At 41.2% G+C, this 13,175-nt stretch overlaps 1 protein-coding gene across 2 annotated transcripts in view; it reads right to left on the bottom strand.

Moving 5' to 3' along the window:
- Positions 1-293: 293 nt before the first annotated feature.
- Positions 294-13,175, bottom strand: part of FUT9 (fucosyltransferase 9) — an 83,435-nt gene continuing 70,553 nt past the window's right edge. For both annotated transcript variants that reach the window (XM_007671834.3, XM_029046898.2), the window contains exons 2-3: positions 4,625-4,736; positions 294-3,595 (exon numbers count right to left, since the gene is read on the bottom strand). In XM_007671834.3, the coding sequence (XP_007670024.1) occupies positions 2,511-3,595; positions 4,625-4,664 (1,125 nt within the window). In that variant the 5' untranslated portion in view covers positions 4,665-4,736 and the 3' untranslated portion in view covers positions 294-2,510. The remainder of the gene's footprint in view (positions 3,596-4,624; positions 4,737-13,175) is intronic.

Genomic DNA, 13,175 nt, shown 5'->3' with positions numbered 1-13,175 from the left:
ATGAAAGGAAATCAAACATTCTTGGCTTAGCTTTATTTTTTTATAGTAAATACAGGATTTTGGGGACTTTATCATTCTTCCATTTAGACTTTCTTTGGGGAAGATTTGCCTTCAGTCTGACAAGTTTATGCTCATCATATTGGCTAGCTTTCTCTGGCAGAGTTTAGTGTAGGTGGATTTGGAAGTTTCAGGGAATAATCTCCGTGGTTTAAGACCTTATAATAGATATGAAATGAACAAGCAGTAGATCACATAAGCTACAAGTTTCATAGTTCAGTATACTGAGACCAGAATTTTACAATTAAGTCTGTATTTTTCATTTCATCCTTATATCCGAATCCATATGCTACCTTTAACGTGTTTTTCAGCTTGGCAAGCAAGATAATGCCCCCAAATCAACACATTTTTCACCTAGAGAAACAGCATCAGAGGAATGTATTACTAAAATTATTGTAATCTAATTCTGAATTTAAAAAATTAAAAATTCATACCCTTTATTATTCATTGGTGACATTTTTTATGTTAGAGCAAAGCTTCTAACATTGTTAACCACAAAAACTAGTAATATGGCCAGGGTTTTCTGAAGAGCTCAAATAATTTTCACCTAGTTTATGTTGTGTGTCCTCACAACTGAGTCCCAAAGTCATGCAGCAGATTATGGCAGGACCACTAACATTAACATTCAGTTTAAATACATTAGAGGAATGTTGAATTCCAATTGCTTTCTTTCATATAAAGAATAAAATCTTAAAAAAAATGGTCATGGTCCCTTTCAGGGATTGCATGAATCCTTTCACCTCTGATCTAAATGTTTCCTCCTAGAAGATTTTAAAAAGGAAGAATCCAAGAGCGATCTCTGGATCATAAGTTTCAGATCAGAAATAAATGATTGGGTTGATTTTTCTGAGTCATCTCATGATGGCAGGGTGCTGGAGTTAGAAAGAGAAAGACAGTACAAAATTTCCAACTGAAAATTCAACTCTTGCATTTTGTAAGAGGGATACATTAGTCATTTCACATGAGAAAATCTGCTGTCTTGCCTGTCAAGAACTAGATATTACAGTACCCATAATAAGCATAAAAATCTATGAGTAGATAATGTTCATACAATTTAATCCGTTCGCATGTGAGCACCTTTGTCTACATATCTGTCTCTCTCCCTTTCACACACTAAGATATATGTTACTTGACAAACACAGACATCTCTCCTATCATAAGCATCTTACTTTCCCACTTGGCCAAAATCATAAGGTGTTCATTTTGGTTTGGGAAAATACTTAAGAGATAGAAATACAATATCAATTGTTCCTGGAAGGGATTTTATTTCGGATGGCTAGGTCCCTCCTGGAATCTATAGATCAGGCGTCTATTTTCATGCACATATTCAAAATCATAATGACATTTGGATATTTGCAACCACAGAAAATAGTGCTTTGAACGTATTCCTAGTCAATGCATTATAGTTCAAGTAGCATCCAGAATTAGGACAGATGCTGCTTTTTCTTTACCACTTCCTTTTGTAGGAACAGCACTTTAGTAAAAATAACGTTTCAGGGTGAATTCTGGCTTATATTTGGTTCAAATGCCATAGGTGTAACAATTCTCAGATTACAAAAAAATATTGGGTGAAGCAGATGTTGCTCAATACTTTTATTTGATCTGAAAATGAAGAGAATCATGTTATATGCTTCCCAATTGTTCGTTGGCAGAGTCCTAGCCATTAGGGTGGATGTCAAGTAGGGCAATCTATTATATTGTTCTTCCAAGCATTTGTTGTGCCTCTGCTGGAGACTTGGCTAGTTGGACCACTGTTCTGATCCAGCAGTGGCATTGTTAATGATCTTATACGTTATCTTAGTGGAAACAAATGGAAAGACTAGTAGCTTTTTCTATAGAACCCCATCTCTCTGTTTTGCTCCATCGTCTTCCTTTTCTCTACATTTAATAATTCTGTTCTGAAAGTCCTTTAAAACAGGTAAAATAAGAACAATTCTCAACAAAGTCTGCACTCTATTCATCTTGAGCGTTGAGAGGCTAGAATTCAGTGGTGACATTTTCTTCTTCATTGCTTCAGTGCAAATTTTGAATAGAAGAGGAAAGAACCCAATTAAAACCCTTCATTATATTTTAAGCTCTGGGTCTTCATCTTTCCAGCAGACCAAACAGCCAGTCAATGAAGAAACACAACCATCACATCACCAGTTTATGATTCAGAGACAGACAGGATATCCCAAAATATGAAAAAATGGTTGACTAAAAACGGGAGTAAACAATAAATTATTTTTTCAGTGCACATAATTAGCTATATACAGCATAATTTAAACTGAGTGCTGATGATTGCTGCTGTTGAACACTTAACATCTCAGACAAAATATAAATAAGGTCTCCCCGAGAGGATGACTTGGATGAACTGTGGAATAAAACACAGAAGATTGCTTCCCTCTCTTATCCCAGCTTGGGACATTGATTCTGTCAAAACCTTCTGTAAACTGTGCAAGAGGCAGGGCCGTTTAGTTCCAAAACCATTTCTCTAGGTTGCCCACGGACTTGTATTCTTGGTGTCTTTTCACATGGTCACAAGCTAAGCAGGCGTGGGACTCCCAGAATCGTGGGAGGTTGACCGTGAAGTCCTTCCGCCAGTTAAAGTAACTAAGATACAGTTTATCATTTTTGTCAAGCTCCTTGAGATACTTGGCCAGCTCTCCAGGAGAGTTGTAATCTTCCACGTGGATGAAAGAATCCGCCGGGATATAATTCTCATAGTTTTCTCTAGAAGGACCCAGCACCACGGGGACTGACCCAGCCAGGAAAGCATTGTAGAGCTTTTCGGTGATGTAGTCTTTATGGATCGAGTTCTCGAAGGAAAGGTAGAATTTGCAAGTCGATATGGTGGGAATCAAGCTTTTATCATTCACGTACTCTCCAAACGCTTGCCCGTAGGTGTGGATCTCAATGTTTTTGCTTAGCTCATTGTAGTATTTGACTCTAGCGTGCTCTGGGTTCCAATTACTCACCACCCAGCACACGAGCTTCTCTTTGCTCGGAACTTCGAAGACAAAGGGGCTGGTGCTCACTGTCATGAAGCCATAAGGCACTTGAATGTCAGAGTCTCGTCGGTAGGTCAGTGTCAGGTTGAAAAGGCGTTCTATCCCACTCTTCTGGGGCGTGTGAGTTGGAGATTCCAAGTTCATCCAGATCCATTTCTGGAATGGCGGCCTGGCCTGCTGAGGTAAGTTAGCCAGGTCCCAGCTGATGTCACGGTGGTGGATCAGGACGGCGTGGGATTTATTGTACAGAGAACGGTCCGTGGTCAGGTGGCAACCCTGGATGTTGAACATGGCCTGGCAGGACGTCAGATCGAAAGTCTGGCCGAATGGCCACACCCAGATCAGTATGGTCGTTTCGTTGAGGCAGTCCACCTTGGAGAAGAAGTTCTTCATTTTCAAGACGGAGCTGGCCGATTCCATGGGGCCAAAGATCCAGCTGCTGGTTGGTTTGATGTAGATGAGCAGAAATGCCATGAAACAGACCAGGACAATGCAGGTGATTAAAAATGGGCGGAGAATCCCCTTGGATGTCGAGGTCATAATTTTTTCTGCAAAACAAAGACCAATGGAAATACACATTCAGGTGGCCAGTTTTCGAAATGGTTCGCAAATAGGCTTGGTCGATCTTTAAAAGAAGCAGCTCCTCAAGCCTACATTCCCTTCCCTGGTGAGAACCAGTGCTATCATCAAGGCAATCACATAATTTATTCCTCGTTAACAACATGTTAATTAATATCTCTGGGTTTACAACTTGTTAAAACTTCTATGTTGACAATATGTCCACACCTCCATGTTGACAGAGCATCACTGGGTAGAATGTGTGTGTACACACAGCATAGTCCAGACTAAGTGTCTCACGTTGGTTTTTTTATTACTGCTTTATTGATTGATTAGAACATCCCAGCTTTGCCACTTGCCTGTTGTGAGACTTTCGGCAAGTCACTTAACTTCTCTGTGCCTCAGTTTCCTTAACTGCAAAATCAGGATTCAGTAACTGTTCTCCTTTCTTCTTAGACTGTGAGCCTAAGGATTCAGTACCTGTTCTCCTTTCTTCTTAGACTGTGAGCAGGACAGGAACTGAATCTGGCCTGATTAACTTGTATCTACTCCAGAGGTTAGAATAGTGCTTGACATACAGTAAGTGCTGAACAAATACCATTGAAAACTTCAAAACATTACAGCCAGGCCAAGAGCAGTAGAGACTAAATGTACAGACTTTAGGAATGAAATTCCAGCCAGTTCAGTGTCAGGAAATCTGCAAAATCTGCTATTGTCGGTCTAAAGCCACATAAATGTGTGCAAAGGATTGGAGCTCCTAATCTGAGTTTTGATGAATACTTCCCCCTCCTCTGGGTCACAAAGCACCTAATTGAGTTATTGCAGACAATGCCTTTTGTCCCTCTTGTCGAATAATTTTCTACCAGAGAGATGTTAATAGTAATTGTCCTTTCCCAGCTCCAAGACTCAGGTGTATTAATATTTTACATCTACTAAAAGCTTAGAAGGTGATCCTGTCACATCACGGTTTGCTGAAGGTCTGAGAGGAGAGAGGTGTGAGGTATGAAGGTTCTACTTACGTGTTACAGGATTGACTCCATGAACATCACGCAAGTGCATTGTGAGAAACGTTCAGGCAGGTCGACCCATTGTAGCAGGTAAGAGATGCCTAGTGGTGGTCAGGCCATGGTCCTGTTTTTCAAAATATAGAGATTAAATCACTGTCTTGTTTGTCACATCTCAGGAATTTAGAAGACAAAGAGCACAAAAATCTATCCATCAATCAGCCAATCGGCAATTATTGAGTGCTATAGTGCACAGAATACAATTCTAGATATTTGATGGAGTTAGTAGATGTTATTGCTACCTTCAAAGAGTTCGCAGTCTAGGAAGGGAGACAGACACTGAAAGAATTTACAGATAGAGCAAAACAACATCCAAGTCAACCTGAAAACGGAGACTTCAGTACTCTCACAAATTTATCACTTTGATGCCCACAATAAGCCAAACATTCTTATATAGCAAAGGCTGATCACTGAGTTTAGGACAAAATAGATTAGAACCTATATACCATCTTTCTTTTAAAACTCCAAAGTGCGCTCCTCACCAATGGGATGACAGGATTAATTTTTGTAAAGGAGAACTCACTTCCTCAACATGTAATCATCATCATCATAATAATGGCATTTGTTAAGTGCTTACTATGTGCCAACTACTGTTCTAAGTGCTGGGGGAGATACAAGATTATCAGGTTGTCCCACGTGGGTTCACAGTCTTAATCTCATTTTACAGATGAGGTAACTGAAGCACAGAGAAGTTAAGTGACTTGCCCAAAGTCACCCAGTTGACAAGTGGTGGATCGGGATTTGAAGCCATGACCACACAATCACAACTCACTCTTTCTAAAATGGCAAAGGGGCACATTTTCACCATTTTGCACAATTGCTATAGCCCCAATCTCTGTTTAGAGAGTGTGTGAAAGAGAGAGAAGGAGGCAGAGAGACCAAGGGAGAGATGAGGCAGGCAGAGGCAGAGATGGTGAGAGACAGACAAATGCAGATAGAGGGAAAGACACAGAAACCTTGAAAGATGCAGACACACACACACACACACATGCACACATAACAAGTGTCTAGTACATCAGAATGAGGTGTTCTCTTAATGGTGTCCTTCCCAACTTCATTTTGTAAGGTCCAATTTACGTGGAAGAAATTCTTTTTGTTATAATTTCCTCTCTTGGATCATGATGTGACAATTTTATCTTCTGTTTGACATTTCTGTAAAACTTCATTAAGCCCATATACGTTGATTCAAATTAAAAGAAAATTCAAATTTAGTTCCCCAGTTGAAAAGCTCCCCTACTCTATGCTTAATAAAACGATCAGAGAATCTGAACTCTGCTACTGCAGGTTGGGTTTTTTTTCCCTATTCCTTTGAATTTTGAATAATGAGGTTTTACTGAAATAACTTTTGAAGTGAACTGGAAGTACTGAAAGAGAAACTAGTTTTGAAACATTTTTTAGATAATAAGATAGCGACATCAGCATCAGTATTAACTGAGTACTTACTGTGTGCTGAGTTATATAAAGAAGAAGCACAGATACACTGCCTGCTTTCAAGAGCTTATAGTACAATGGGAAGGACCAGGTTGATTACATTAATAAGCAAAGAGGATGCTTATTCAACAAACATTTTCATGTTAGTCACCCATTTTAGAAAGTAAGTGCCTTATGGACAGGGAATGTGTCAATTTTATTGTGTACTTCCCTAACACCTATTGTTATTATTGTATGTTAAGTGTTTTTTATGTGCCAGGCACTGTACTAAGTGCGGGTGTGGTTACAAGCAAATCGGGTTGGACACAATCCCTCTTCACGTGGGGCTCACATTCTCAATCTCCATTTTAAAGATGAGGCAACTGAGGCACAGAGAAGTGAAGTGACTTGCCCAAGGCCACACAGCAGACAAGTGGCAGAGTTGGGTTCACTCCACCAAGCGGGCACTCAATAAATGTTACTACACTACTACTGCAGTATTTCTACAACTACTTGTATTATTCCTACTACTACTATTACTAGCAGCATGGCCTAGTGAAAAGAGCACAGGCCTGGGAGTCATAAGACTTGGGTTCTAATCTTACTCTGCCACTTGTCTGCTGTGTAATGTCAGGAAAGTCACTTAACTTCTCTGGGCCTCAGTTACCTCATCTGTAAAATGGGGATTAAGAGTACGAGCCTCATGTGAGACAGGGACTGTTAACCTGATTAACCTGTATCTACCCCAGTGCTTAGCGCAGTGTTTGACACATAATAAGCACTTAACAAGTACTGTTATCATTATTATAGTTATTATTATTGTTGTTGTTGTTATTTGTCCAGGAAGGTTGATTTGCTGCAGCAGGGAAAGGAAAAGGCAGATCCTGCCATCTGAATGACCTGAGCCAAATGAGATGTTTGCGGTCAAGGGACAGGGACCCCTTCTCTCCTGAATCTCGTAGCTTAACTCAGGTTGATAGGGGAATGGGCTACTTACCTAGAATACCAGTTTTGCAGGGGCAATACTCTCACCTGTATGGGATACCATCCTCTGTGGACCCTTAAAAAGCTAAGTCCTTATAAATAACCCAAAAAGGAAAAATGCAAGAGGAAAGTAGAACTAGCCCTACTAGATAAATTAATCAGAGATGTCTCCTTCATATGTGATTAGGACAAAGCCCGTCACCCGATAACGGGGCTCCCCAGAGAGTATCTTGCCTTGCTGGATAATCTCTGGGTTACCCTCAGGGAAGACAGTCTGGCATAGAAACTTGTTGCTTTCTCTTTGGTCCCTGAGGCAGCACAGTGCTCTGCGAGGATGGACCGGCTTTCTATTTTGGAAATGAGAACGATTCATTTGCATCTAAAGGGCGGGCTGTGTGGATAGGCTTCACTTCCCCTAATGACGTTGCCGATGTTGACACATCAGCATCATTTCACACAACTCTGAAAGCTGGCTGCACTGAAGGATCATTTAGTCTTTACATTTCAGAAGGCAGCAGGTCCTCTGCCATGAATTCCTGAAGGTCTAGGCCAGTGATTTAAATAAATAATCATGGTCCACAATTAAGACTTCTCCAAATACATTTCCTTCAAGGGCTCTGAAACATTCTGGAGCAAGGGGAATCTCCTCAGTGTATGGCCAAAATGTCACCCTTATAGGGAATCCGTGAGCACTTTTGTGACAAATGCTGGAATCGATACAAGATAACTAGATTAGACTGAGTCTCTGTCACAGGGCTCACAGGTCACACAGGCCATCCCCTCTCCTCTCCTACTCCACCCCATCCTTCCCCAAATTACCCTCCCACAGTGCAGCATGGCCAAGTAGTTAGAGTATGGGCCTGGCAGTCAGAAGGATCTGGGTTGTAATCCTGGTTCTTCCATTTGTTGACCGCAAAACCTTGGACAAGTCACTCAACATCTCTGTGCCTCAGTTAATTCATCTGTAAAATGAGGATTGAGACTGAGGGCCCCTATGTGGGACTGGGACTGTGTCCAACCTGATTATCTTGTATCTACCCCAGCACTTAGAACAGTGCCTGGCACATAGTAAAGACTTAACAAATTCCACGGTTATTATTATTATTGTTGTCTCTGACCACAGTACTGGGTAGGGGATGAGGAAGCTTTGGTTCAGAGAACTGAAATGCCATCTAGAAGTCACAGACCAAATTTGTGGCAGAATTAGGAAAAGCACCCAGAATTTCTGATCAATCAATCAATACTGTTTATGGCGCTTTGGCACATAGTAAGTGCTTAACAAATACTATTATTATTATGTGCCGAACACTGTTCTAAGCACTACAGTACAAGAAAATTAACAGCCATATTCCCAGCCCAACGCTGTCTTTTTCCACTCCACCACAAAGTCTCCATCTGGTAGTCCAAAGACCTCCTCCAGACACTGAGGGTGGAAGGAATGAAGGAAAAAAGTCCTGTATTACTTTCTAATCGGCACCTAAAAGACTGTAATTGGCCACAGAGAAACAAATTTCCAAACAAACCTTTAAAACTAGTCTATTTATAGATAAGTAGTAATTTGGCACTTTACATGTATGCAGGCCTCTAGCACCCAAAACACTTTGCAACTAGCAGCAAAACATGCTACTTAACACACCGAGGGCCCCCGCCCCAATGCGAGAACATCTATTGTTTATCATGCAAAATTCTTCAATTTTGCTGAAATGCAAGTGCTCATGAAAGTATCCCAGATACAGGTCAATCTGGCTACATACAAGAATGAGGCTGTAGGAGCCTAGTGAGAGAGATACTCTGAATCACAGCTGTGGACCTTTCTGTATTTGTAGGGAGGAAGAGGAGGAACACATTTTAGTCAAACCAAGGAGGAGAACTATCTGTGACTGATATGATGGACTGGAGAATCAACCATTTCCTCTGACCATTCCCACCTGTTTCCACAAAACTGAAAGGTGAGCAAATGCCAAATTTTTAAATTTTTTAGAGCAAATGGGAGAAACATGCTACTGCACTCTGGACTGCAAGCTCCTCCTCTAGACTGTAAAATTATTTTTTTCTTTTTCTTCATGATATTTGTTAAGCACTTACTATGTGCCAAGCACTGTACTAAGTGCTGGGGTAGATACAGGCTAATTAGGTTGGACACATCCCCTGTCCCACACGGGGCTCACAGCCTTAATCCTATTTTATAAATAAGGTAAATGAAGCACAGAGGAATTGAAGTGATTTTTCCAAGGTCACACAGAAGAGAAGTGGTGGAGTAGGATTTGAACCCAGCAAATATTAGCAAATATTAATGATAGTGACAATAACAACAGTAATAATAGTGGTACTGGTAAGGCACTTACTAAAATACCCATGCTCATTGGCTAAATTTTGACTGGATTACGGGCATATCTGGGTGCCAGTTTCCACCCAGCTGAAGGGGTGATTAATGGCACACTCATGACCTGCCATTCTTTGATTGGTTTCTGCAGATCGGATCTGATTCGTTCATCTGATAAACTGGTCATAGCTCAAAATGGCACTAATCCTTCTTGGAACCCTTACCATCTATCCCAGGTTAGCCAGGATTGTTTTTTATTGTTCCAAGGCAATGATAGAAAAATGGACAGTTGTCCCCAAATTGGGACTGAGACATCCTACTTTTTCATTCCCCAGCTGCGCTTTATGCTCCACATCTGTCTCCCAAGGCGGAATGAATAGGGATTGAAATGCTAGGAGCCCACCTTGGAGAGTAATGCAGGGAGGTGTCATCGTTATTACTGAAGCGAATGTTGTGACAAACAAGATTAAATATCTGATTAAAAGCAACTGCTCCACTTCACCCCATTACCATCAACTATATTTAAAACTAGGAATAAGGTTAATGGTACAAACGTCACAAGAGCAGTTCAGTGTAAGAATTATAACCAGAAACAAAAGTAGTTTTCTCTGGAAGAAAATTAAGAATTCAATCTCATCTATCTCCAGAGGATAAGACAAAACAGCAGAGACATGAAAAAAATCCAAACAGAGTTGCCTATTACTGAGTGATAGGTTCAGAGGAGCTGCTGGACAGAGGAAGGAAGATATTCTCCTCAGAAAATCCATTGGTCCCCAGCATAATGCCTCTTAGGAGCAAGCGGTTATACAAGAGTGCCCAAGTTATAACTGGTGCCATCAGAATAAAAGAACAAAATTGAGACCATCTTATATTTTATGGTTTCTCTCAGTCACCTTTTTTCAGAGTGCCATAGACCAGTGACCCTCCCTTCTGTCTGGAACTCCCTTCCCCTTCATATCTTTCAGACTACCATTCTCCTTATTTCCAAAGCCTTAGTAAATTCACATCTTCTCTAGGAGGCCTTCCCTGACTAATTTTTCACCTCCCCATCTTATTTTAACCTCGTATTACATTACCTATGCACTTGGATTCTCACCCCTCTAAGCACTTAATTACTCAACTCCGATCCCATACCAATTACATACATATCTTCAAATTCTGCTGCATCCTCCTACCTGTAATTTATTTTAGTGCCTATCTGCTCCACTAGATTGTAAGCTCCTTGAGGCCAGGGATCGGGTGTACTAACTCTACTGTACTCTCCCAAGTGCTTAGTGCAGTGCTCAGCACTCAGTCATTGGTATTTATTGAGCACTTACTGTGTGCAGAGCACTATTCTAAGGGTTTTGGAGAGTAAAATGCCATAGAGTCGATAGACACAATCCTTGCTGTTAAGGAACTTACAGTAGAGTGGGGAAGCACAGAGTAAGTGTTCAGTAAGTAGTAAGGACAGTGTTTCTGAACACGTACTGTTTCCTCTTTTGTCTCCATCCCCCTGCTCCTCTCTTTTCTATTCACTGAGAGGCCAAAACCCAATGAAAATCACCCATCCCTATGAACACAAAGTGAGCCAAACACACACATACACACACACACACACACACACACACACACACACACGAACACATTGACACACACAGCACACTCTCCTTAATACCTCCCCTGCTTCCCACGCTGGCCACACTACTTCTTTGGACTATTTTTGCCATTCCCCAGCTCACTCAGTAATAATAATAGTGGTATTTGTTAAGTGGTTACTTTGTGCCAGGCACTGTACTAAGCACGGGGGTGGATACTAGCAAATCGGATGGAACATGTGTTTGGGGCTCACAGTCTCAATCCCCCTTTTACAGATGAGGTAATTAAGGCACAGAGAAGTGAAGTGACTTGGCCAAGGTCACCCAGCAGACAAGCAGCAGAGCAGGGATTAGAACCCATGACCTTCTGATTCCAAGGCCCGTGCTCTATTCACTGTGCCATGCTGCTTCCCCATCCATAGTAGTAGCTACAATTTTGTGTTTTTCTTACTCTCACTTCTGTCTCTTCCCCTCTCTAGACTGTAAGGTCGCTGTGGGACGGGAATGTGTCTGTCATACAGTTATATTGTACTCTTTCAAGTGTTCAGTACAATGCTCTGCATCTTGCTTAATAAATACGGTTGACTGACTTCCCATTCTGGACTGTGCCCAGGGGTAGATTGTAGATCAGTGAAGGATCTTCCAGAAAGAGTCAGTTCATCCTTCTCCTCTATCCAGGACTCTGCTTTTATGAGACCGAATCTCTTGTCAACTCGTGATTGTATTTCATTTCTTGCCCCAATTAGGTTCCTGCTAATTCGCTCTATTTTTTTCTCGCTCCCGTTATCCAAAGTAATTTTCCTAAATTTCCTCTCTGATTGAGTCCACACTCCAGTCCTGGACTCTCTTAATAGAAGGGGAAAAAAATGAATGCCTACAAGCCCCTTTACTCTATTACCATGGAAAAGGGGTTTTAATTGTTTCAGAATAATCAGTTTTAGATATAGTGATTCTTGGATTTTAGCTAGGATTCTCAGGGCCCAGGCTCAATTCTCTGGTATTGCCTGACCCTTGTTCCAGAGGAGGTGAGGATTTCATTAAATGGCAGTGATGCTTAACTAGGTTAGTCTGACAACCTCACCTGGGTTAGGGGCCAGTGCCTCATGGGGTTTTGGCTGATTCATTCATTCAAAAACACTTTTGAGTGCTTACGGTGTGCAGAGCACTTGAACTGAGCGGTTGGGAGAGTACAGTACAACAATAAACAGACACATTCCCTGACTATAATGAACTTACAGTCGAGCCATCCCATTCCACAATTCCCTCGGTGCCAGAGCAGACTTATATTGGGATGCCAGGCTCATTTCAATGGGGCAAGGGTCTAGTTTAAGGGTCTCTGTGCAAAGTCATTCAATGACACTCCAATGGAGGAAGTCCATTCAGCTGCACCATGTTGTGTACAAAGGACACAGATATAGCTGTTGGCTTGCACATTTTTAATCTTTATCTTTCAGTGGCATTCTTCTTCTGCAAAACTTAAGCACTTGGTTACTCATCCCTCCTCCGCTGCCCTTGTGTACATATCTTTCTACTCTACTACTTTCCCCTACCTGCAACTTACTGTAAGTTTGGTTTCCCCCTCTAGATTGTAAATTCTTGAGGTGAGAGGATCACATCTACTATCTCTACTGCACTCTCCCAAGCACTTCATACATTGGTTTGAACAAAATGAGCGCTCAGTACAAGTACTGATTGAGTGATGAAGTTCTTGGGTCCCTTTGTTTTTTGCTTGCTTAATCTTTACTCAACACTATTAATTTATTTAGCACTTTTTATCCCGTGAAACGAAACATTTCATAAATCTGGGTTTGTGGACATTTAAGATGAAGATTCGATTGGCCCGAACTCCCCTAACATGGAAAACTCATTCCTCTGGATTTTTCTAAGTCTAACTTTTTAGGAGATGTCCCCCACCCCCCCAGGGCTTATGTACATATCTATCTATCATTTAATTACTTTATATTAATGTCTGACTCCCCTTTTAGACTGTAAGCTCATTTTGGGCAGGGAACGTATCTACCATCTCTGTTATTTTGTACTCCCGTAAGTGCTTAGAGTGCCCTGAACACAGCAAGCTCTCGATAAATATTATTGATTGACTTAATAGTGAAGTTTGGAGTCCAGGTGAAAACAACTAGGCACACTAACAATCTCTACCACTTTATGGAGAGTTAATTTTTGTCTCCCAATTCCTCAAGTCTGGTTTGGGTTC

Source organism: Ornithorhynchus anatinus, chromosome 19, assembly GCF_004115215.2.
Source record: "Ornithorhynchus anatinus isolate Pmale09 chromosome 19, mOrnAna1.pri.v4, whole genome shotgun sequence".
In the NCBI taxonomy this organism is placed as follows: Eukaryota; Metazoa; Chordata; class Mammalia; order Monotremata; family Ornithorhynchidae; genus Ornithorhynchus; species Ornithorhynchus anatinus.
Note: the sequence above shows the minus strand (reverse complement) of the source record. Positions and strands in the feature narration are given on the sequence as shown.